The sequence below is a fragment of the Pongo pygmaeus genome, chromosome 12 (assembly GCF_028885625.2).
Source record: "Pongo pygmaeus isolate AG05252 chromosome 12, NHGRI_mPonPyg2-v2.0_pri, whole genome shotgun sequence".
In the NCBI taxonomy this organism is placed as follows: Eukaryota; Metazoa; Chordata; class Mammalia; order Primates; family Hominidae; genus Pongo; species Pongo pygmaeus.
The window spans coordinates 96,562,951-96,585,157 of record NC_072385.2 but is presented as its reverse complement, the minus strand read 5'-3'; the positions used below and the strand labels follow the sequence as shown (position 1 = coordinate 96,585,157).

General features: G+C 35.5%; 1 protein-coding gene across 5 annotated transcripts in view; it reads right to left on the bottom strand.

Annotated features, from left to right (window-relative positions):
- Nucleotides 1-22,207, bottom strand: part of PRKD3 (protein kinase D3) — a 73,199-nt gene that overhangs the window by 13,966 nt on the left and 37,026 nt on the right. For all 5 annotated transcript variants that reach the window (XM_054475371.2, XM_054475365.2, XM_054475368.2 and 2 more), the window contains 9 exons: nt 21,673-21,865; nt 18,045-18,122; nt 15,254-15,437; nt 13,385-13,508; nt 11,352-11,429; nt 10,007-10,283; nt 7,965-8,017; nt 5,206-5,278; nt 3,041-3,147 (listed from right to left, as the gene is read on the bottom strand). In XM_054475371.2, the coding sequence (XP_054331346.1) occupies nt 3,041-3,147; nt 5,206-5,278; nt 7,965-8,017; nt 10,007-10,283; nt 11,352-11,429; nt 13,385-13,508; nt 15,254-15,437; nt 18,045-18,122; nt 21,673-21,865 (1,167 nt within the window). The remainder of the gene's footprint in view (nt 1-3,040; nt 3,148-5,205; nt 5,279-7,964; nt 8,018-10,006; nt 10,284-11,351; nt 11,430-13,384; nt 13,509-15,253; nt 15,438-18,044; nt 18,123-21,672; nt 21,866-22,207) is intronic.

Sequence of the window (22,207 nt, the reverse complement as noted above, 5' to 3'; positions counted from 1 at the left end):
CTGGATTCATTATTAAACAAAACTGACAAAGATCCCTTGTCTCATAGAGCTTATAAATTGTAGCAAGGTGAGACAGACAATGGGAAATAAAATAGTAAATTACCTAGTATGAAGGTGATAAGTGCCATGGAGCAAAGAAAGAGTTAAGGTAGGGGAGTGGAGGGGTGGGAGGGTGGGTTTAATGCTGAATAGAATGTGGAGGCGTCATTGAGGAAATGATATTTGGGCAAAATCTTGAAGGAGACAAGGGAGTACGACATGCAGATATTTGAAGGAGAAAGCATTCCAGGCAGAGGAAACAGCTAATGCAAAGCCTTTTGAGACAGAAGCATGTCTGGCATGTTTGAGATATAGCAAGAAAGTCAACATGGCTATTTTTTGGGGGAAAAAAAAGACTCAATTTGTTGTGTATATTGTCTGCAGTGGGATCTTTTTCAAGTGATTTTGATTCAGTTTCATAAAGAATAATCACAGGTATCTAAAAGTGGGATGTGCTCATTTCTATTAAACAGAATTACAAAGCCTGTCACCAAGAGCTCAAGAGACTGGATGCTCCTGGATAAACTGTAAGGTCACTTCTAAATCAATGATCCTGTGATTTTTCCTCCTTGCCACTGGAAAGGCCAAAGCTGTAGTCTTAATAATAATATGCTCAATCTTCACCCCATCTTTTCTCTAAGTATGTGGGCATGGGAAAGAAAAGCTATGGATGCCTCTAGGCATGCAGGTAAAGGTATCAGCACCAGGATGAACTACAGGAGTTCAGACAGCCTTTCAGGTTTGTGTGATAAGGGAGGATTACAGATAAGAATGACACGGGGCAAAGATGGAAAAGGAAAGATGATACAGTTGGATGGGGAAGAGGAGAGACAAAAGGTGGTGTGAGTGCGTGTAACAGTGTAGTAGGTTACTTCCAACTCATGTGAAAAAGTTTAGCTGTGATGCTCACATAACTAAATCTTATGAAACTAATTTCAGTAAATAAGGTATGATTTTTAAAAAGTTTCCTTTTAAGAAGTGTATTTCCTACATGAATTCAGATTGTACTAATAGAATATTCTAGAATATCAATATTCTATATGAATAATATTCATATATAAAGTTAGCTAAAATTCATCTTTATACTACACACACACACACACACACAGAGTGGGTTGGTCCAATGATGTAAAGTAGAAAGTACATATGGTTTGCAGACAGACTTAGATTCAAACTCTGAATCTGCCTTCCTGCTGGGTGATGTTGAGAAAAAGTACTTAAGTATAAATGCTGACACAAGGAAAGCCAAATATAAAAGTATAAATATCTTACATAAACAATTTGAAGATAATCTACAACAAAGATAGTCTTGCATTAAATTTAGTATGAAAATAGCATAGAGACATCCTACAATCTATTCGCAGTTTGGGCAATGTTGATGAAAATAACCAAAATGATATAATAATGAAGTTTTTCACACTGTGCATTACCTGGTTATTCCTAAATTTAGTTATTATGATCCACGGCTGATAAGAGGAAAAAACCTTCAGTGCTTATTCAGAGCTGTGTTTGTGATCAGGAAGAAATCAATCCATAGGAATATATCCTTAATTTTTATTGTTTTGGTTACTAGTTGGACAATGAGGGTTCCAAAATTAGATACGCAAAAATACCTGACAACATATTCATACTCTTCATATTCAACAGAGTATGAATGCTATTAATATTCTATTTAAAGGTAGCTTTATAGGAGGAGACAGCCTTGATATGACCACAGGTACCTACTTGATCACAAGCTTTTTGATTATCATGCCTCTGAAAAAGTAAGGCAAATATTACTATTAGCAACAAGTAACATAATAAATGTAAAATGAATCATTTAAGTTTCTTACCTTCTTCAAGGAAACTTAAGTTCAGAAGGAGGCTGTCTTCTTGAATTTCACCCAAAGCAAATGGGGCTCTGACAGCATTAACCATTTTTTTGTTGTTGTTGAGACAGAGTTTCCTTCTTGTTGCCCAGGCTAGAGTGCAATGGCATGATGTCAGCTCACTGCAACCTTTGCCTCCCAGGTACAAGTTGATTCTCCTGTCTCAGCCTCCCAAGTAGGTTGGATTACAGGCATGTGCCACCACACCCGGCTTTTTGAGATGGAGTTTCGCTGTTGTTGCCCAAACTGGAGTGCAATGGCACAATCTTGGCTTACTGCAACCTCCACCTCCCAGGTTCAAGCGATTCTCCTGCCTCAGCCTCCTGAGTAGCTGGGATTATGGGCATGCGCCACTGTGCCTGGCCTAGTTTTTTTGTATTTAGTAGAGATGGGGTCTCACCATGTTAGTCAGGCTGGTCCTAAACTCCTGACCTCAGGTGATCCAGCCGCCTTGGCCTCCCAAAGTGCTGGGATTATAGGTGCGCACCACCTCACCTGGCCAGCATGAGCTATTATATGACCATAATTTCTTTAATAATATGCAAAGGCTATATAACTAACAGACATTTGCGTATTATAAATTATTTATATGATATTCAGAAAATAATCCAAGGATCAAGCTAAATTTTAATCTTCTAGATGACCCCCCCCGGGGGTAAAAATGCTAGATGAAAAACACATAGGAATTTATGGAATTGAAATCATTGCCAATATAGCTTTAAAATATGTCCCAATTGACTAAGCCATTACAAAATTAAATAGAGTTTTTAATTAATGAAATAAGTGCTGTTAAAAGGTACATAATTTTAAAGCAATCTTTATTTGCACAGTAACTGCTATGACAATCAAGCATGTCACCCGTGAAAACTGGATGGGTAAAACAGTAACCTTCTAACAAAATGTGGCAAAGTATCCTAAGTATTTTAAGCTCCTGGAATAAGAATGAAATTTTACTTTTTTAAAAAAGGTTTTACTCACAAAAATGTGTTCTAAAACTACTACCGTAAAGCAAGATATTGGCAGTCCCTATAATGCCTATATTTTGCCTTCTTAAAAAAAAAAAAAAGAGAAGCAGTTAATTCAGATTCTTACCAGCCTCTTTAATAAACCACTTTTTTATTTTTTATTTTTACCTGTAAAATAGCCACTTCATTACGGAGTTGACTTTCTTGTTTTGTGGGGAATCTCATCTTATCAATTACTTTAATAGCCACATCCCTCCCAGTCTTTCTATGTTTTCCTATTAAGAAAAAAAGAATAGGAACGAATGAAGCAAACTGACAGCTTTATTAGGGAGTTGTCCACAGACTGAAATTTATATGTATTTACTCTTGAATTTTCTTTTTGGCTCATTTTTGTTCTTTCTCCACACTCCCTCACTCACCTTTAACTTAGGAAAAAATTGTTTTCCCCTACATACATAATATTTGCCCCTAATAAAGTCAGCTGCATTATCTAAACAGGAGAAAATTTGAATGAACTTGTTGCTCAAAAGTAATCTACCTTGTTAAATAAATGATAGTTAATTACCCTGACCTAGTCCTTCAGAGACTCCGTCAAGATGGAAATACTGTATGAATGAATCAATTTTATTCTAGATTCAATGAGTCAGCACAGAGTGATTTAACCATGTACCCACAAACTCTGCGTGTCTCTATATTCTAGAATCTAGATATAAAAAATTTATATTTGTCTCTATATTCTAGCATCTAGATATTTAAAAAGGTAGAAGTTTATTATAATGAACAGTTATTCCCTCATTTATTAATTCAAATTAACTAGTTATACCTATTATGTACTAGGTATTCCTTTAGATGCTACAGATTAAGCAGTGAAAATGACAGGTATATTTTTGGTGTTTGTTCTTCAAATACGTATGTGACTTGCTCTTCTCTACATATCTGTTTATTTTAGATTAACTCATTTGTCTCAATGGCACAATCGTAAGTCTACTTGAAAAGACTGAACAAACGTGTGCATTTTTGGTAAGAAGCCAAAGGTACCTCAGACAGTTCTTTGTTCCTTTGATGACAGGAAGTCCTCCAGAGATGTAACTACTCTTAAAACTGACAAATCTGAAGTTGCAAACCATAGATACTATATATGCATGCAGAGTCAACACATTTTCTAGGCGACTGCTTTATGTCATAATACTAGGTGCTAGGAATACAAAGAAGATCCAGACATCTCACAGCCAACGCTCCAATAAAGTTCAGTGGGAAGACAATAATGTAAACCCAAAGGATAATAGATATTGTGATAGAAGTATGTTAGGTAGCAGGAGTACCAAAGGGAAACAATGTTTTTATTTGATGGAGAGATAGGTATGGGGACAAGAAATTTCCACAGAGGAAGCCCTTTAGTTGAGCCCTGAAGTATGAAAAAATGTGCACTAGAAGAGACAAAGGGATGGAGAAGGAGCAGAGAGGCAAAGGGTATGGAGGCATGTAAATAGGACTGAAAGAAAGCAAAGAGGAAGATGCAATTAGATCGGAGGCTAGAGAAGCAGGGATAAATCACAGCAGCCTTGAAATCCTCTGCTAAGAAAACTGGCTATGAATCTGTAGATGACTGTGAACCACTTAAGGGTTCTATGTGAGGTAATACTAATATCAGATGTGGATTTTCTGAAAGATTCACTCCAAGAGTTGTATGAAAAGAAGGTAAGAATGGAGGCAGAACAGCCAACTACCAAGTCTTAGCAAGGGATAACAAGGGTTTAGCATTTCTTTCTTAGTACCTTTACATACATTAAGTTTAATTAATATTTAAGCCCTATGAGCTACACAGGTCAGGTTTTATTAGTTCCATTAAACAGCTGAAGATGCTAACGCACAGTAAGGTTAAATGACTTCATCAATATCCTAAATTGCAAAGTTGGATTTCAGGTTCAGGTTTTCAGACTTAATAGAACAATCATGCCAACAGTAGACAAATGGTGCCATTTGTGTTGGAAAACTAGTAGGGAATATAGTTCAATGAATAAGCCCACTCAGCCCAACATAAACTTCAAATCATCTCCCCCCGCCTCCAACAAACATCTGTATGTGTGAGCTACAAGAGGAGATAAAAAATACTGTAAAATTTTCTGATTCTGTTAATTTTTAAAGTTTGCAATGACATTAAGGGAAGAATACTCAAATTACAGTGAAAAGGATTTAGCTGAAAGATACAAGTCAGCCTTTAAAAAAAAAGGCACTGGACAAAACTATGAGATGACAAAACAGCTGGCAGATGTTTTACATTTTCCAGTTTTTAAAATAATGTGTACAATATGCAAACGGCTGTAGTTGCTTACCTCCATAAACGATGCCAAACTGGCCTGAACCAAGCACCTCATCTGCAAAGATCTGGTAAACAGTACTGATATCCTGGTAGGATACAGTAAGCAGTTAGTATTATTTATTTCTATAATACAATGTCAACATCTCTGACTTTCTTCACTCAAATACTTAAATACATTTTGTTTATGTTATAGAAGCAACTAATTTCCACAAAGTACAAACTATTTTATGAAAACACAGGCTATGTTCTATAAGAGGTTAAGCCCAAATTTTATGTGCAAGTATAATGTATTGTGTAAGACTTTCAGGAAAAAAATGCTTTGCATTTTAAAAGTCTTGTATTTAGGCCTGGCATGGTGGCTCACGCCTGTAATACCAGCACTTTGGGAGGCTGAGGCAGGTGGATCACCTGAGGTTGTGTGTTCGAGACCAGCCTGACCAACAAGGAGAAACCCCGTCTCTACTAAAAATACAAGATTCGCCAGGTGAGATGCTGCATGCCTGTAATCCTAGCTACTCGGGTGGCTGAGGCAGGAGAATCACTTGAACCCAGGAGGCAGAGGTTGTGGTGAGACAAGATTGTGCCATTGCACTCCAGCCTGGGCAACAAGAGCGAGACTCCATCTCAAGAAAAAAAAAAAATCTTGTATTTATTAAGTAGTGATCTATAAAAGTAAATTTACCTAAAAAAAATTAAAAATGAAATTTTACCTATTTTACCTTTAAGGAGATTTGCTCTCTTTGATTTTTGGAAAAAAACCTCAAAAGTTCATATTACTGGGATTAGCCTAACTTTGAGAGACTGAAGAAAAGAATACGTATGAGAGAAAGTCTGTAACTGAAATCTATTCCTCTGTCTTTCCTCACTGCTCTTCGCCCCCTTCCCTTTTTTTTTTCTTCTTTGTAGTATTTGTTGCTGTCAGAACTAACAGAACTAATATACTAATTTGGGATGTTTAGTGTCAAAATTGCATTACGGGTGTGACTGATGAAAGAAAGACAAAGTGGAACTTCACTTAGCAGACCCACACTTATAAAGACAAAGCCTCAGCCCTGCAGCAAAAGCCAGTGAATATGCATGTATATATGTTAAGTTGTAATTAAAATTTTAAGGTTTGTAAGAACCATTTTTATAAGCCTCCCAACTTTAATCAACTTTTTGTTTAACCAAATTTTGGTTCTAATCAGATTAGGAGGCATCCAATGTATATATAATAACTGCTAGGAAAGTGTATGGGTACGTATGTATGTGTATATATATTTGTTAAACAAAAGCCAATTCTGAATCCTTTTCCCCCTATGACATGGATGGAGATATCCTCACTTTCCATGGGATTATTCAAAATTTGAGCGCTCATGATTTTTGATATTCCTCCTTCTCTCCCCAAGAATATGGCATCTATTCTACCTCCCAACAGGACAAGAGACTCATAGATTCTATCTCTGAAAAGTTCTATCTCCAATAACACTACTAGAGTCCAATCTTCATTGCAATCTTAGAAATCTTAACATTTATATGTTAGAGAACTATAACAGCTAAGTGCCCCAAGTAGAAAAGAGAGATTTTAATCTGAGAAATTATATATAACAATTTAACAATTTTCTGACTTCCTTTTCTGGCCTGTTTTCCCTCTAGTCCAGGGGTTAGCAAACTCCAGCTTGTGGGCAAAATCCAGCCTGCTGCCTCTTTTTTGTATGGCCCCCGATCTAAAAATGGTCTTTAAATGACTGGACAAATCAAAATAATATTCTGTGACATGTAAATATTACATGAAATTCAATTTCAGGGTCCATAAACAAAGTTTTATTGGAACACAGCCATGCCCGTTCACTTATGTATTGCCTATAGCTGCTTTCTTGTCACAACCACATAGCTGCATAGTTGTATATGGTCTACAACAGGGGTCCCCAAGCCCCAGGCCACAGACTGGTAACTGTGGCCTGTTAGGAACTAGGCTGCACAGCAGGTGAGCAGCAGGCCACCAAGCATTACCGCCCAAGCTCCGCCTCCTGCCATATCAGCAGAGGCATTAGATTCTCAGAGGAGGGCAAACCCTACTGTGAACTGTGCATGCGAGGGATCTAGGTTGTGCGTTCCTTATAAGAATCTGATGATCTGACATGGTTCATTCCGAAACCATCTCCCAACCCCCCACCTCCGTGGAAAAACTCTTCCACAAAACCAGTCCCTGGTGCCAAAAAGGTTAGGGACTGCTGGTCTACAAAGCCTAAGATATTTACTAAAAAGTTTATGGGAAAAGTTGCTGACCTGTTATAAAACCCTAAACATACCTATATACACCAGCCAAACTTAATTTATTCATAATTCCTTAAGAGTCCATTTCCTGCTTCCCTGTTTGTTCATCCTGGTGCTCCTGTACTTGCATGAAAGGTTGTTCCCCAACCCTCATCCCTTCAGCATTTCTGTCAGTAATCCATTCCATCCTTTCAGGTATAGCTCAAATTGCACTTCCTTTAGGAAGCTTCCCCTGTTGACCCCACAAGAAGTAATGTCTGCCTTCTCTTTGAACCAGTCTTATCGCTTTGTAACATTCTAATGTAACTTTTTCTAGTGAAAAAGTTAGCTTTATTTTTAATTTAAAAAATCTGCCTTAGTTTCCTCTATAAAGCAGAACTCCTTAGGGAAGTTATCAACCGCAAAGTCTAGCCTAGTACTTTGGGAGATGAACCAATTTCTCTAATAAAGATATTCACCTTTTATTTTCCTTATTTTATTCACCCAGTTTACACATTAGCTATAACGATTACTTACCACATTCTCCTGAATCTGACAATTAGATACAGAGATACTTGTAGACAAATCTTCTGTAAAATATAAAAAAGACAAAATTTAGTATATGACAATAATATTAATCTTTACTGACATGTGAATGCTCATGGTATATCAAACATTAAAAAGTTTAGCACACAGTTAATACAATTATGTACATTAACAAAATCTACACGTACAACCCATCAACAGGAAACTAGATAAAATATGATACATCCATATAAAAGAATACTATCTCAACATTTAATCAATGATGTAGGACTATAAATACTGAATCAGAAAGTCAGAAAGCTAGTTATGATTATTACTGAGTTAAAAAGGGAAGTTGCACTGTAATCCCAGTGCATTAGGAGGCTGAGGCAGGAGGATCACTTGAGCCCAGGAGTTTGAGACCACCTGGGCTACATGATACCCCATCTCTACAAAAAATTTTAAAATTAGCCAGGCATAGTGATGTGCACCTGTAGTCCTAGCTACGCAGGAGGCTGAGACAGGAGGATCTGAGCCCTGGAGTTTGAGGTTGCAGCAAGTTATGATTTGTGCACTGCACTCTCACCTGGGCGACATAGCGAGACCCTGTCTCTTGGTGTGGGGAGGGGGGGAAGTGGAGTCAAGGGAGTTGCGGGGTAGCAGTGCTTAAATTAAAAACAAAAATCTATGATTACTTTTGGTGAGTGGAAGAGGTGGGGTTGGGGGACAAAGAGTTTTTACACACTTCTAAATTGCTTGCATTTTTATAATTTTATAATGTTGTTTTTTGGTACTTTAATACATTTATTGCCTGAAATAAATCACCTCATTTATCTTTTAAAGAGTGTGTAAGTGCCTGTATTGTTTTCTGAGGAAAGAGTCCTAGTTTTAATTAGAATGACATAGAGTTCTGTTTAAAAACCTCCAAAACTTAAGAACCACTGTGAAACATCCATCTACCTACACCCATTCCAACCCAAAATCAGTACTGAAAACCAAACATGTACACAGTCGTCATGATCCTCATCATACTTGTCTCAACTAAATAATGTTACCCCTCCACCACTCCCACTGAGATCTGCCTACTGTATTTCTACCTGAGGTTCAAATCAGGTTCTTCTATGAAGTCTTGTTTACTCTTCTGTCTGTATCTGAGTTTTTTAAGTAATGTATTCCTCACTTTTGCACTGTACTGCTTTATGCTACCATCTAATACCTTTATATATCCCATCTCTCCCTAAAGAGCTTTTATGATTTCTGTATTTATTTTGTATTTTAGCTCAGGGCCTAGCATAACAGTTGTACAAAATAATACAGCTAAACTAAAATAAACTACATTTGGAAAGTTGTTGATACTTATTTCAATTTGAGTATATTTCTCAAATGAATGACTTGTGTGTCCCCATAAGCAACACAATGTTAATGGGGGAGAAGTGGCATTATAGTGACCTTTCGATTGTTAACTGTTTACTTTTGAAACTTTCTCCAATTTAGGTTTAATTATATAAGTTTTGTTGGTGCAAAACATGTTTCAATGATTTTTAAATATTTCTGTATGTTTTAATACAGCATTTCTGACTTCACAGATTTCATGAGTGTGATGTGAACCATAATACTTTATTGCCTGTTTATATCCCACTATAAAGCAAAATATTAATACCAGTAGCAGGCATAATCCAATGAGACTTTACAGATGCCAAGCACTGTTCTGTATCTTACAGGTTCTCTTTCATTTAATACTGACAACCCTATGAAGTACTTACTACTACAGTGAGGTAAAGTACTTGCCTGATCACGTAACAGATGGTATAGCCAGGATTTTCATGTAGGAAAACTGACTCTGGAGCCTAGCACTGGGCATTGTATGTACGTATATATACTATAACCAATATAATTTTATAAAAGAGTTAACTAATTGTATTGGTTACTAAAGTATTGGTTACTAAAGACAAAGCTTAGGATGAACATTAAAAGGAACAAAGGAACACAACCATACCCACAAAATGCTTAGGAACTAAAGAGGAGAAAAAGCCATCAAGAAGTTTATTGCTTACTGTGATCTTTCCCTTGCCCTGGAGAAGTGCAAACACTTGCTTGAGGAGTAACAGGCATGAGGGCTTGGCGAATTGCTTTTTCCCAGCTCTGTGCTACATCAAGTCCAACTCCAGTGGCAGCAAGAACAGGATTATGAGAGCTGTCCCCATTGTTCTCACCAACGAAGTATACCATAGTATCAGTAATGATTTCAAAACAGTGTGGATTGCTGCCTTGTGAAATGTTTGTGAAATCTCGTGGTGAAGATATGCGGAGAATTTCTGAAAGTGGAATTTCCTGAAGTAAAAAATTAAGCATTGAAAAATAAGAATACATCTTTGTTTTTATTTTTAAATACACTAAAGAACCACAGATATGCATTTCAATGAATGCCATTAAGACGGACACAAATATGCAACATTTATCACACAATTGAGTCTTATGACATGGCCTGTCTTAAATGAGCTGCAATGTCTAGCAATGCCAGAGGCAGAGCATGGACTATGATAACTAAGCCAGTAGCAGATCATTAGGATGCAAGGAAGGAGAAGATATAGGAGAGTAATCTGCCACTATATCCAACACTTGTGACTTCCAACCGTCATTAATTCAGCTTCACAACTACTTATCTAGTGGCTGTGGTCTACAAGATATAGCCCCAAAGCAAGTAAGAAGCAGAAATAATGGCAGAAAAAGCAGAATCTTGGTCAGTTGTTTAAGCCACTCCCATTCTGGTTCTGTCCACTGGAGTAAACTGTAGCAATCATTATGTTTTTATTTTTAGTCCACTTCCTAAGGCAAAAAAAACTTACTAAAAACAAACAAACAAAAAAACACCTGCTCAAAGCAAGCCATTAGTTCCCATTCTGTCTTACTGACCTAACTGCTTTGTTATAATCTTGCTTGCTATCAGTTTGTGATGTGGCAAAACGTGGAATAAGCCAAGCAAGGAAGACTGTAAAAAGGAGATTAAGAGCCAAAACAAGCAATTGGGAATTGGAACCCAAGGTAAGGTGGAAGCTGGGAGAAATACTAAATACCTCACTGACCTCTTCTGGACAGGCAATGATGATAGGACTTTCTAAGCAGTCTAATCTAAATCATAGTATCCAGAAGGAAAGCAGCAGCAACCTGACAGGCAAGCCAGAAATAAATACACGACAACAACAGTCTGGTAGGAGAGCTGCTGTGGGGGAGTGAAATTTGGTATGGGAAATAGCTGCTTCAACAAGGAACCTAACAGTGACTTCTATAAACCATACTAGCTAGAGTCATATATATTCAAATATAATAGTTAATGAATATTATCTGAAAAAAACATACACTATCTTAATGCTTGTATTTTTTAAAATGTAAAATCCTTACCTTATAATACTTTGATCCAGATTCATTCTGAAATAATGTTAGACATTTGCTGTCAAGTCTCCAATAATGCCTCTTTCTCTATAAAATGAAGATTGGAAAACTGTGAGGTTCAAAAATGATTCCTCCAAAGTGCTTGTACCTAACTTTTCCCTTCATTTACATTCATAAATTTGTATTTTTGAATAACTTTAAGATGCATGAGGTTCAAAATTCTCAAGATACAAAAAGGATGTATGGTGAAAAGTATCACTCCCACCATCACTCATCCCCACTCCTCACCCTTACTTCAGGCAAAGCATGTTATCAGGTTTCTGGGAATCCTTGTAGAGAATTTCATACATGCACACATGAATACATATATATTACACACATACAAACACACACACATAAAAATATGTAATTTACCTATAGGCTATATTTCTAGAAGTTGATCTGCTGGGTCAACAGACATGTGCACATGTAATTTTGCCTGATAGTGTTATATTATTCTACACAAGATTTGACCCAATTTATACTCTCTTCAGCAACATATGAGAGTCCCTAGTTACTCACACCCTCATTAATGCAGTATGTTATTAACTTTTTGATCTTTGCTATACTGAAAAATAAAAACTGATATTTCAGTGAAAGGTTAAAGTGGTATTCCTTTTATTATAAGAAATCAAGTTCTTATGTCATTTGTATTTCCTGTGAAACTCTCTGTTCCTATTCTTTGTCCATTTTCCTATTGTGTTATGTTCTTTTTCTTATCAATTTGTTGGCATTCTTCACATCTTATGGAATTAACCCTTGTTTAGAATGGCTGAAAATATTTTTTCCAGTTTCTCATTTGTCTTTGCTTTTGGATTTTGCCACATATAATTTTTTAATGAGATTGAATTTATTGATCTTTTATTCTTTATTGAGTTTGTAAAATAATTCTCCCAAAGTTTCTTCTGTTTAATTTCTTTACATTCAAATCTTTGATACATTTAGGTTTATTATGTATAAAGTATGAGGTATATATACATATATATATAACTTTATTTTTTTCAAAATGGCTAGATGGTTGTCCCAACACCATTTACTGAATTAACTATCTTTCCCCGTTAATTTGATGTAAAAGCACCTTTGATATACCATTAAACTCGCAAAGGTAGGCACACCACTTCAAGTTACATTCACAAGGATATGAACTGTAAATAAAACACATACACACTGCAGTCTATACTGTTGTCATCATACAAAACTTTAGGCCAGCTAAATGTATTGGGTACTTCATTTTATTCTTAAAAGGCTTATTAGAAAGCTTGTTTCAATAATCTACTCAGCAAACTTTAAAAATAAAATACTAGCTACTAACATTTATTGAGTGTTCCTGTATGCCAGACACTGTTCCAAGATCTTCTCATATTATTAACTGATTTGGATTTATTAGGTGTTTACCATTATTATGCCAATTTTACACAAGGAAACAAAAGCATAAAGAAACTAAGTAACTTTCCCAAGTTCATAGTTTTATAGTAAGTTACAGAGACTTAGGCAATCTAGCTCCAAAGTCTATGTTCTTAGTTATTACACTATGCTGATTCTTCAAATCTATTGTCTTTCTACTAGAATGTCATCATTCCTCGTCTTTGCTGGATCTAAAAAAAACCTTGCATATTTACACTAAGTTAAAGTCTACATAAAACCAAACATGCTTCCTTTCTATCTTTGGCAATAAGATGACTTTTTAGATGAAGTCTTAGTTCCTTCTATCTCTATTTGTGGCTCCACTGTGTTTCGAGTTAATTATTTTTTATTGTGAAACAATCCCAGATCCTTTTTGAATACTGACTGCTCTACCAGTTTGTAAAGACAATACATTAAATATTCTGCCTGTTAAAAATTGCTTACAAATTTAACTATAATTCCAGTGCATCTTTTACAAATTGCTGCAGTGTATATAATGTCTTAATATGTATCTCATCATCATTTTGATTTTAAAAATGCACAAAATGAAACTCATAACAAAGTCTTAGTAACATATTCAAATGTATTTGATTACTGACCAGGTTATCCCTGCTGGTGTAATGGACCATCCACCCTTCCTTCACCATTGTGCTGCTCTTCCTCTTTGTGTGCTTGATGGATTGTACAACCCTCATTAGCGGAATATTATTGCTTGTTGATGGACTAAAAAATATTTAAAATTTGTAAGTTTGTGTAGATTTAAAAAAAAATCATATAAATACTGTAGGAACATGAAGCCTTTTTAAAGACAACTGAGCTAAAATTTTTCAAAATATCTTAGTAAAATAAACAATGGCTTAAGAAAAATTAATCCTGTTATGATGATACATAAATGATTCTATTTTAAGCTAATATTTTAAATCCTATTTACTTGTCATGAATGTTTTCTGGAGGGTCACAAAAAAAAATTAAAAAACAATGAGCGGAAGAGAACGTACCCTCCCAAACTGGAATATTTGGAGCCCAGGAGAGGGTCTCATTTGGGCTTGCTGTTGAAGAGTTTTCCTGCCCTAGGCAGCATGATGGACTAGCAAATCCATAAGAAGGCAAAATGCAAGTATATATAACTCAAATTCACATGGCTCAAATGTCAAATCCAGTTAATCGTGTTGTTAGCAAAATGTACTTGTACTAGAAGGTATTTAAAGGAAAATGATTTACAGATAACTAATTAAGAAAATGTAATGAGTCAAATCAGGTAGCACTGAAACATGGCTCAATAAAATTTGGGATGTATGTATAAAATACACTGTTTTGAAATGTGAACCTCAAACAGTTAAATACTTTTTTTAAACTATGAAGTATTCATGATTAAGAAACTAGCTAGGTTCACCGGGCGCAGTGGCTCACGCCTGTAATCCCACCACTTTAGGAAACCGAGGCGGGCAGATCACAAGGTCAAGAGATCGAGACCATCCTGGCCAACATGGTGAAACCCTGTCTCTACTAAAAATACAAAAATTAGCCGGGTGTGGTGACGCGTGCCTGTAGTCCCAGCTACTTGGGAGGCTGAGGCAGGAGAATCGCTTGAACCGGGAGGCAGAGGTTGCAGTGAGTGGAGATTGTGCCACTGCACTCCAGCCTGGTGACAGGGCGAGACTCTGTCTCAAAAAAAAACAAAAACAAAAAACCAACTAGCTAGGTTCTGGAATAGTCTCCAAAATGGGTAAACAAAGTTTTTGTTAATAATGCTAATGACAGTAATAACTGTTATTTAATGATAAGCCAAACTGAATAAATAACAACTCAGCCAACTGAGATTGAAATAAATGACTCATTTTCTTTAAGTAACTCTTTGTTTCCAATGAAAAACAAAACCTGCCGAAATGGGGACATTTTGCTACAAGGCAGTATATCATTTAGGCTACAAAAACTGAATTTCTATGAACATAGTGGCATATTTAGAACGGTCTTACAGTCTAATAGTATTTTTACAAAATGCTAATAGTCGGATTAACTGTGGCAATATGAAAACTGCCCTCAACTTCATCACCATTATCCTTGTGCAACATCTTCATGAGTATATTCTTTATTGCCGTTTCTACTACCAGTTAAAGCTGCCTGTGTGAAAAATGGGTTGCTTTAACTGAAAGTTCAATACTGACACCTTGCAGTGGCTGTTCCACAACTAGGTTTTACATCTAGACCATACTTAAAGCATTTTTCTTTAAAAACAAAAACCAAAAAACAAAAAAACAAGGATTCTCATACCTCTCCATGTTGAGTGGACGGCAAGGGTGATATAATTTATTTCAGAAATACTACGTTGCATGTAAAAGAATTAGCCACAATTTATTTAGATTTTAAATTACTTTTAAGGTCCCACTTAAAGAGACGTGGCTTTTTCTTAATGAGATCCTGAACTGACCTTGCATCTGGAAGTAGCTTGTAATATGTATATATGTTACCTGATTGTTTTAACGGCTTCTTCATCTCTTTCCACATCGAGATCAGATGGATCCAAGAAGAACATCTTATCTTCTGGGGGTGATGGTTCTTCTGTGTCATCCAAACCCTGACTACTATCACTATTTATGTCATTATTGTCAATATCCATTGGTATATCTGTATCTGTTCCCAGACTGGAAGGTTCTGGGAAAATTTTAAATGAATTTCAGAGTTTTATATTAATAGAGGAAGTCTATTAAATGTGAAAAAGTCTTAAGAGTCTTAAAATGTAAGAAAATATCTTTATGAGTTAAGTAAAGTATTTCTCTTTTTTTTCTTTTGAGATAGAGTTTCACTCTTGTCACCCAGGCTAGAGTGTGATCTCGGCTCACTGCAACCTCTACCTCCTGGGTTCAAGCGATTCTCCAGCCTCAGCCTCCTGAGTAGCTGGGATTACAGGCGCCCACCACCATGCCCAGCTAATTTTTGTATCTTTAGTAGAGATGGGGTTTCGCCATGTTGGCCAGGCTGGTCTCGAACTCCTGACCTCAGGGGATCCACCCACTTCGGCCTCCCAAAGTGCTGGGATTACAGGCGTGAGCCACCGCACCCGGCCTAAGATAAAGTATTTCTTAAAGAAGATACAAAATACACAAATCATAAGACACAAAGTTAATTAATTTGATTACATTAGAATTTTAAATTTCCACATGACAAAAGATACTATAAATGAAGATAAGCCACCACCATTATGGTCAACTGATTTTTGACAAGAGTGTCAAGAAAATTCAATGGGCAAAAAATAGTCTTTTAAGTAAATGGTGCTAGGATAACTGTATATCTACATGTAAAAGAATGAAGATATAAATCATATATAAAAATTAACTCAAAGTGGATCACATAAAAATCTAAGAGCTAAAACTATAAAACTCATAGGAGAAAGCATGAGAGTAGATCTTTGTGACCTTGGTTAGGCAAAGCTTTCTTAATACACCAAAAAGATAAGTGACAACATAAATAAATAAATAAATTGGATTTCATCAAAATACAAAACTTCTGTGCTACAAACAACACATTACGAAGTGAAATGAAAGCCCATAGAATGGGAGAAAATATATGCAAATCAGATACCAGATAAGGGACTAGTATCCAGGGTATTTAAAAATTCTTACAGCTCAATGAAAAAAACAGATAAGTAACTTAAATGGGCAAAGGATCTGAATAGGTGCTTTTTTCAAACAATATATAAAAATGGCGAATGAACACATGAAAAGATGCTCAATATTATTAGCCACCAGGGAAGTGCAAATGAAAACTACAATGAGATATCACTTCGCACTACCTAGGACAGTTGTAATCAAAAAGATATACAATAACAAGTGGTGGTAGGGATGTAGAGAAATCAGAATCCTCATAAACTGCTAATGTAAAATGGTGCATTTCTTTGATTACTAGTGAGTTTGAACATCTCAGTAGTAATCAAATGCACATTAAGATAAATATAAATGGTGTTTCGTATCCATTTGTTAAAAGGTAGAAAAGCATGAAAACACAAATACATGAAGTATAAATTTATAAAAGACTTTAGTCATAGACAAACTATACTAATTCAGATTAACCGAAAGAGAAAACCAATCATGCTCTGTCAAGGTGTTAATCAGTGCTATGGTCTGAATGTTTGTTCCCCTTAAAAATCTTAACTCCCAAGGCAAGGGTATTAGGTGGTGGTGGGTCTTTGGAAGGTGGAGTCTTTGGGATGGGTGCCCTTATAAAATATGCCCACAGGAGTTCCTTCTCCCATTCCACCATGTGAGAATGCAACTACAAGGTGCCATCAACCAGGAAATGGACCCCCCTCACCAGACACAGAATCTGCCAGTGCCCTGGACTTCCCAGTCTCCAGAACTATGAAAAATAAACTCGTGTTGTTTATATGCTACTTAGCCTATGGTATTTTGTTATAGCAGCACAAACAGACTAAGACAACCAACAACCATAGAAAACATGCCACAAGAGAAAATGTTATTTAAACTCTCACAAAGAGAATTTTCATTCCTTTTATGCTTCTACTTTTACAGAACTACTTACATAAAATTTTTACCAGTCATGTCAATTGTTAAAGGAAAATTATGCTGAAAAGTCAGAGTCCTTACTGCTTCCTTCCAAAAAAAGGTAACTGCCTTGCTTAGTATTATCTTGAAAAGAAAAAAAAAGACCCCAAAGGGAAAATGGACAACGATTATTTGACAGAGAAAGGGACAGTGAGACAGTATAGTGTGTTCTAATCACTAGGGACTAAGGAACCAGACCATATGGGTTTAACTTCCAGCTCTGCCACCTATTGGCTATATTTCTGGGGCAAGTTATTTCATGTATTTGTGCCTCAGTTTACTCATCTCTTAGTACCTACCTCAAAGGGTTGTTCTTAGGTTGAAATGTCAATATATTTAAAGAGTTTAGAACAGTGCCTGGTATAGCAAGCAGTTAGTACATATTAGAACTATGAAAGAATAGAGACAAGAGCAGGGTTTTAAAACAAGTTCTTTTATGTCTAAAAATGAAAGAGGATATGGAGTACCACTGGCTATATTAGACTACAAAGTAACAGGTGGCCAGAGGAAAGACGAGAAGGCATGATTACTAATAAATGTATACTGTCAGTGGTCTGTGTATTTTTTTTGATTATTAAATCAGAAGAAAATCTTTAAGAAACAAAATAAATCAGGAAAACAGAACCTTATCCAAAGATAATACACCAAAGAATCATGGCCTTTTCTGATCTTTCACAAAAATTAAGAAAAAGAATTTTACCTCCATTGAAAGTAACCTCTCCAAGGCAGTCTCTTGGTACTTTTGATGCACAGCGTTTATGGCAGTTGAATTTGCAATCTAAAATGAAAATATTCAGCGTATGTATTTATGTAAAAGTCAAGCAGTATCAGATATGGTTAGACTTTCTTTAAATCACTCACAAACAGATTATTAGTAATGATGATATTAAAATAACAACCACCTACAAGTCACTTTAGCACCCCTCTGCACCCCCCCATCATTTTCTTCATTTGTATAATGAGGCTAATACCATGTGTACAACACCACCGAAATGTACTGGCAGCTCCATATTTCCTTCTCTTATCCCATATTCATCTTTCCACATCTCCCATGAGAGTTTCTCAAGCTGATTAAATTCCTATCCAACATATGTCAGATACATACTTTCAATTCCTAAGAATCAGTACCTAATGTATATGCAGGAAAGAGACTGAGATCCAACAAACATTTATGAGGAACCTAATACGGGCTTTCACATACAACCCTGTGAGGAAGGACTGAGTTTCTCTAGCACAAGGCCTCCCACTTGTACATAATGGTTCTCTTCAGCCTAAAACAAACCTCAGAGTTGATAGCATTGCAGATCAGTGTCAGGTACAATTTGTCCAAAATTACTGTATAACACAGTGGTTCTCAAACTGTGGTCCCAGATCAGCTTCATTAGGAAACTTGTTAGAAATGCAAATTCTTGCGCCCTATCCTAGACCTACTATATCAGCAATTCTTAGGGAGCGGGAGGGTAGGGCTGAGCTCTGTAAGTCATACTAAAGTTGAGACCCACTGGTCTAACTATGTCTAATACCACCTTTGAAATACATCTATGAGTAATAACTGGGTAAAAATAACTTTAAGTCCTGACTTAGAATGTTTTTGTAACCCTTGTGAGTCAAGAAAATCCTGGGTATCATGCCAACAGCACAGGCTAAAGATCATTATATGACATAAGCCCCATGAAATGTATAATTTGGTAGAGAATAAAATTTACATGATTTAAAACACTATCCTTGTTAAGACAGGCCCTAGGGAAAATTCATGTGATATTAATATTATCTTGCACTATCTCTTAAACAATAGATTTGTGTTTTATCTCATGAACTTTGCAAATTGTGAAAACAACAAGGTTTCCATTTTCCCTTTGAAAACTCAGGCCGGGTGCACCGGCTCACACCTGTAATTCCAGCACTTTGGGAGGCCAAGGCAGGTGGATCACTTGAAGCCAGGAGCTTGACACCAGCCCGGCCAACATGGCAAAACCCTGTCTCTACAAAAAAAATACAAAAATAAGCTGGGTGCCTGGGCGACAGAGCAAGACTCTGTCTCAAAAAAAAAAAAAAAAAAAAAAAAAATTCAGAGCCGAATTTGTGGACTACCTGCAAGTATGTAGGTTTGAATGGCAGGCAGGCAGTTTTAGTCCTCTATGTCCTTACCCATGTTTTTATTAATTTGCTTATGCTCTCTTATATGCTTTTAAGCTACCTTGAAGTTTTTACACATCAAAGTAGAAAATAAAGACAAACAGATTAATGAATTCTTGGAATTGTGTATTTTCTCAAATGATCCAGTATAATGGTTTTATCTTAACAAAATCATTTTTCTTTTGTAGACTGACAAATGAAAATATTTTTATTTTTTAAGTATCTTAATTCATACTATTAAAATAGGGAAATCACTGAATTATAATTATTTTAATAAATGAAATAGCTTAGCTATATTGAAATAAAACCTACCATTTTCTGAACCCATATAAGCATAAAAGATTCTCCTTCCAGAACCCTAAAAAGTTGAATAACCCAGTAGCAGAATTGACAGGTTTATGTAAAAATTCATTCATATTTATTTTAGTTCCTCTACAAAATACTGTACTTTTCTGCATATGGTTTAAGAATGTTTCTGTTCTGCTTAGCAGAGCAGCAATATTAACTACCTTCATTAAGATTATTTGTTGGCTAGAATTTGTACATCTGTTACTAATGTTCTTTCCCAAAACATTTCTCAGTGGCTGCTTGCCAATACATTTTTAGGTTGATATTTTAAAGTATTAATTTATGTAGTAACTCATATTCAAAGCAAGCTGTTGAAATAAAATTTCATCATGTTATAATGCCTAATAGTTATCAAATACCTGACAACAAATGTATAACCTATTCCCCATTTAATGTTCTTGTATGCTATCATACACTGTCAAGAAAAGCTTTATTTTATTATTTTTTAATTATACTTTAAGTTTTAGGGTACATGTGCACAACGTGCAGGTTAGTTACATATGTATACATGTGCCATGTTGGTGTGCTGTACCCATTAACTTGTCATTTAACATTAGGTATATCTCCTAATGCTATCCCTCCCCCCTCAGAAAGGCTTTATTTCCTTATATGCTTAAGCTTATATACAATTATCTTACTCTGTTTTGTAAGCAAGAATTTCTTGTTACAAAACCCTCAACCCTAATGTTTTATTTAGATCACTTGATAATTCAATTCCACGAATACTTCTACTATATATGAAGTACAATACCAAGAACTGCTAATTACATGAAAAAAGCATACAAGATTATAGTCAGACTACTTATATCCTATCCTGGCTCAATGACCAATAATCTAAGACATTTATATTCTATTTTAGTTTTCACTCTACTGTGAAAAGTTTCTACTGTACAGCATTGCTGAGAAGATATGAGACAAAAAGATAAAATCATCTTTAAAAAGCATAAAAGCATTATATAACTATAAGCAAATAATTATTCCAGTATGCTATTAAAAACCTGTTTCATTAAGAGATGTTTTGAGAATACTATAAAAGTGTGCTGGGTTAGTATCCAAATACGGGTGGGTCCCTATCATAATTTCAGTAGCTTTTATTATCTCCTACCTATTTCAGGGTGATTATTCTTGGGAATGACAGTTTTTGTACAATTCTCCTAACTACATACTTAAAAACAAAAACAAAAACAAAACCCAAAACTCTCGCAGTATGCTTATGTGTGTGTGTAATAAATATTTAATGAAAAGAGGAAAGCGTTACTTTTATTTTGTTTAGTGTCTGGCTCTGGAATCAAAAAGACATAAAACCTCAAGTATCAGCTTTGCTGCCTACTAGCTATTCTGTATTGGGAAGTGATAAGCATACAGGTGAAGAAGCCATCCTCAGAGATCCACATTCTAGTTTTTCTGTTTACTAGCTACATGATCTTAAGCAAGTTACCTAATCTATGTATATAAAATGAAAAATGACTCCTATTATTACTAACTCCTATTACTAGTACTCCTATTACTATTAATAGTTAATAGTAATAGTAACTCCTATTACTACTAGTATACTAACAAAAGCATAATTCACATATAATTGCTTTGAAGACTGAGCATGTGAAGTTTTGTTTACTGTTTTACTATAGTGCCTGGCACATAACAACACACACTGCAGATATTAGTAATAGTAGTTTACACACACATTTATATTTTGTTTATATTTCTCTTTCCTTTGTATAAGTTAACAATTATGAGAATAATTTCTTTGGCTAATGCTTCTGAAATATAAATATTTTAAGCTTATATATAACAAAAACAGACATAAATTTTAAATTTTAATTAGGGAAAACACCTAATCCTACCTTTACACTGCATTCCTTGGCGAAAGAGGCCTTTCAGTAACCGCTTGCAGTACTGACATATCGTGGGGCGGGTGTAAGAGTGAACAGCAAATGTGTGTGGAACTTTCACTCTGCACATTACCATCTTTTCCATCCAGATTGGGCGACCACTCCAAGAAGGAATTCTCTTACTTGGTTCCTGGTGGACATGTGACTATAACATAAGTAATTTTCATAAGTGTAAGTCAATATTAAAAACAGAGTAGTGGGAGCAGAGCTTAACCACAAGAATCATTTATTTCAAACACTAAAGCCAAAAAACTCTAAAAATGTTGTTCTCAGCAGTTTCCTTTGCAATGTTTAATTTACCAATCTTTGAATGAGAAAAAGGCAGATTTTTTGCTAATATTTATGCTTAAAAAAAATCTAAGATATGTTAATTCTCAGGTGCATATTCACTGATTATTATTTGCCAGGCACATTTCAGCACTTTACAAATCAAACACACAAACTTTAAAACAAATAAATGAAGAAAGTATTATTGCTGCTCATTTTG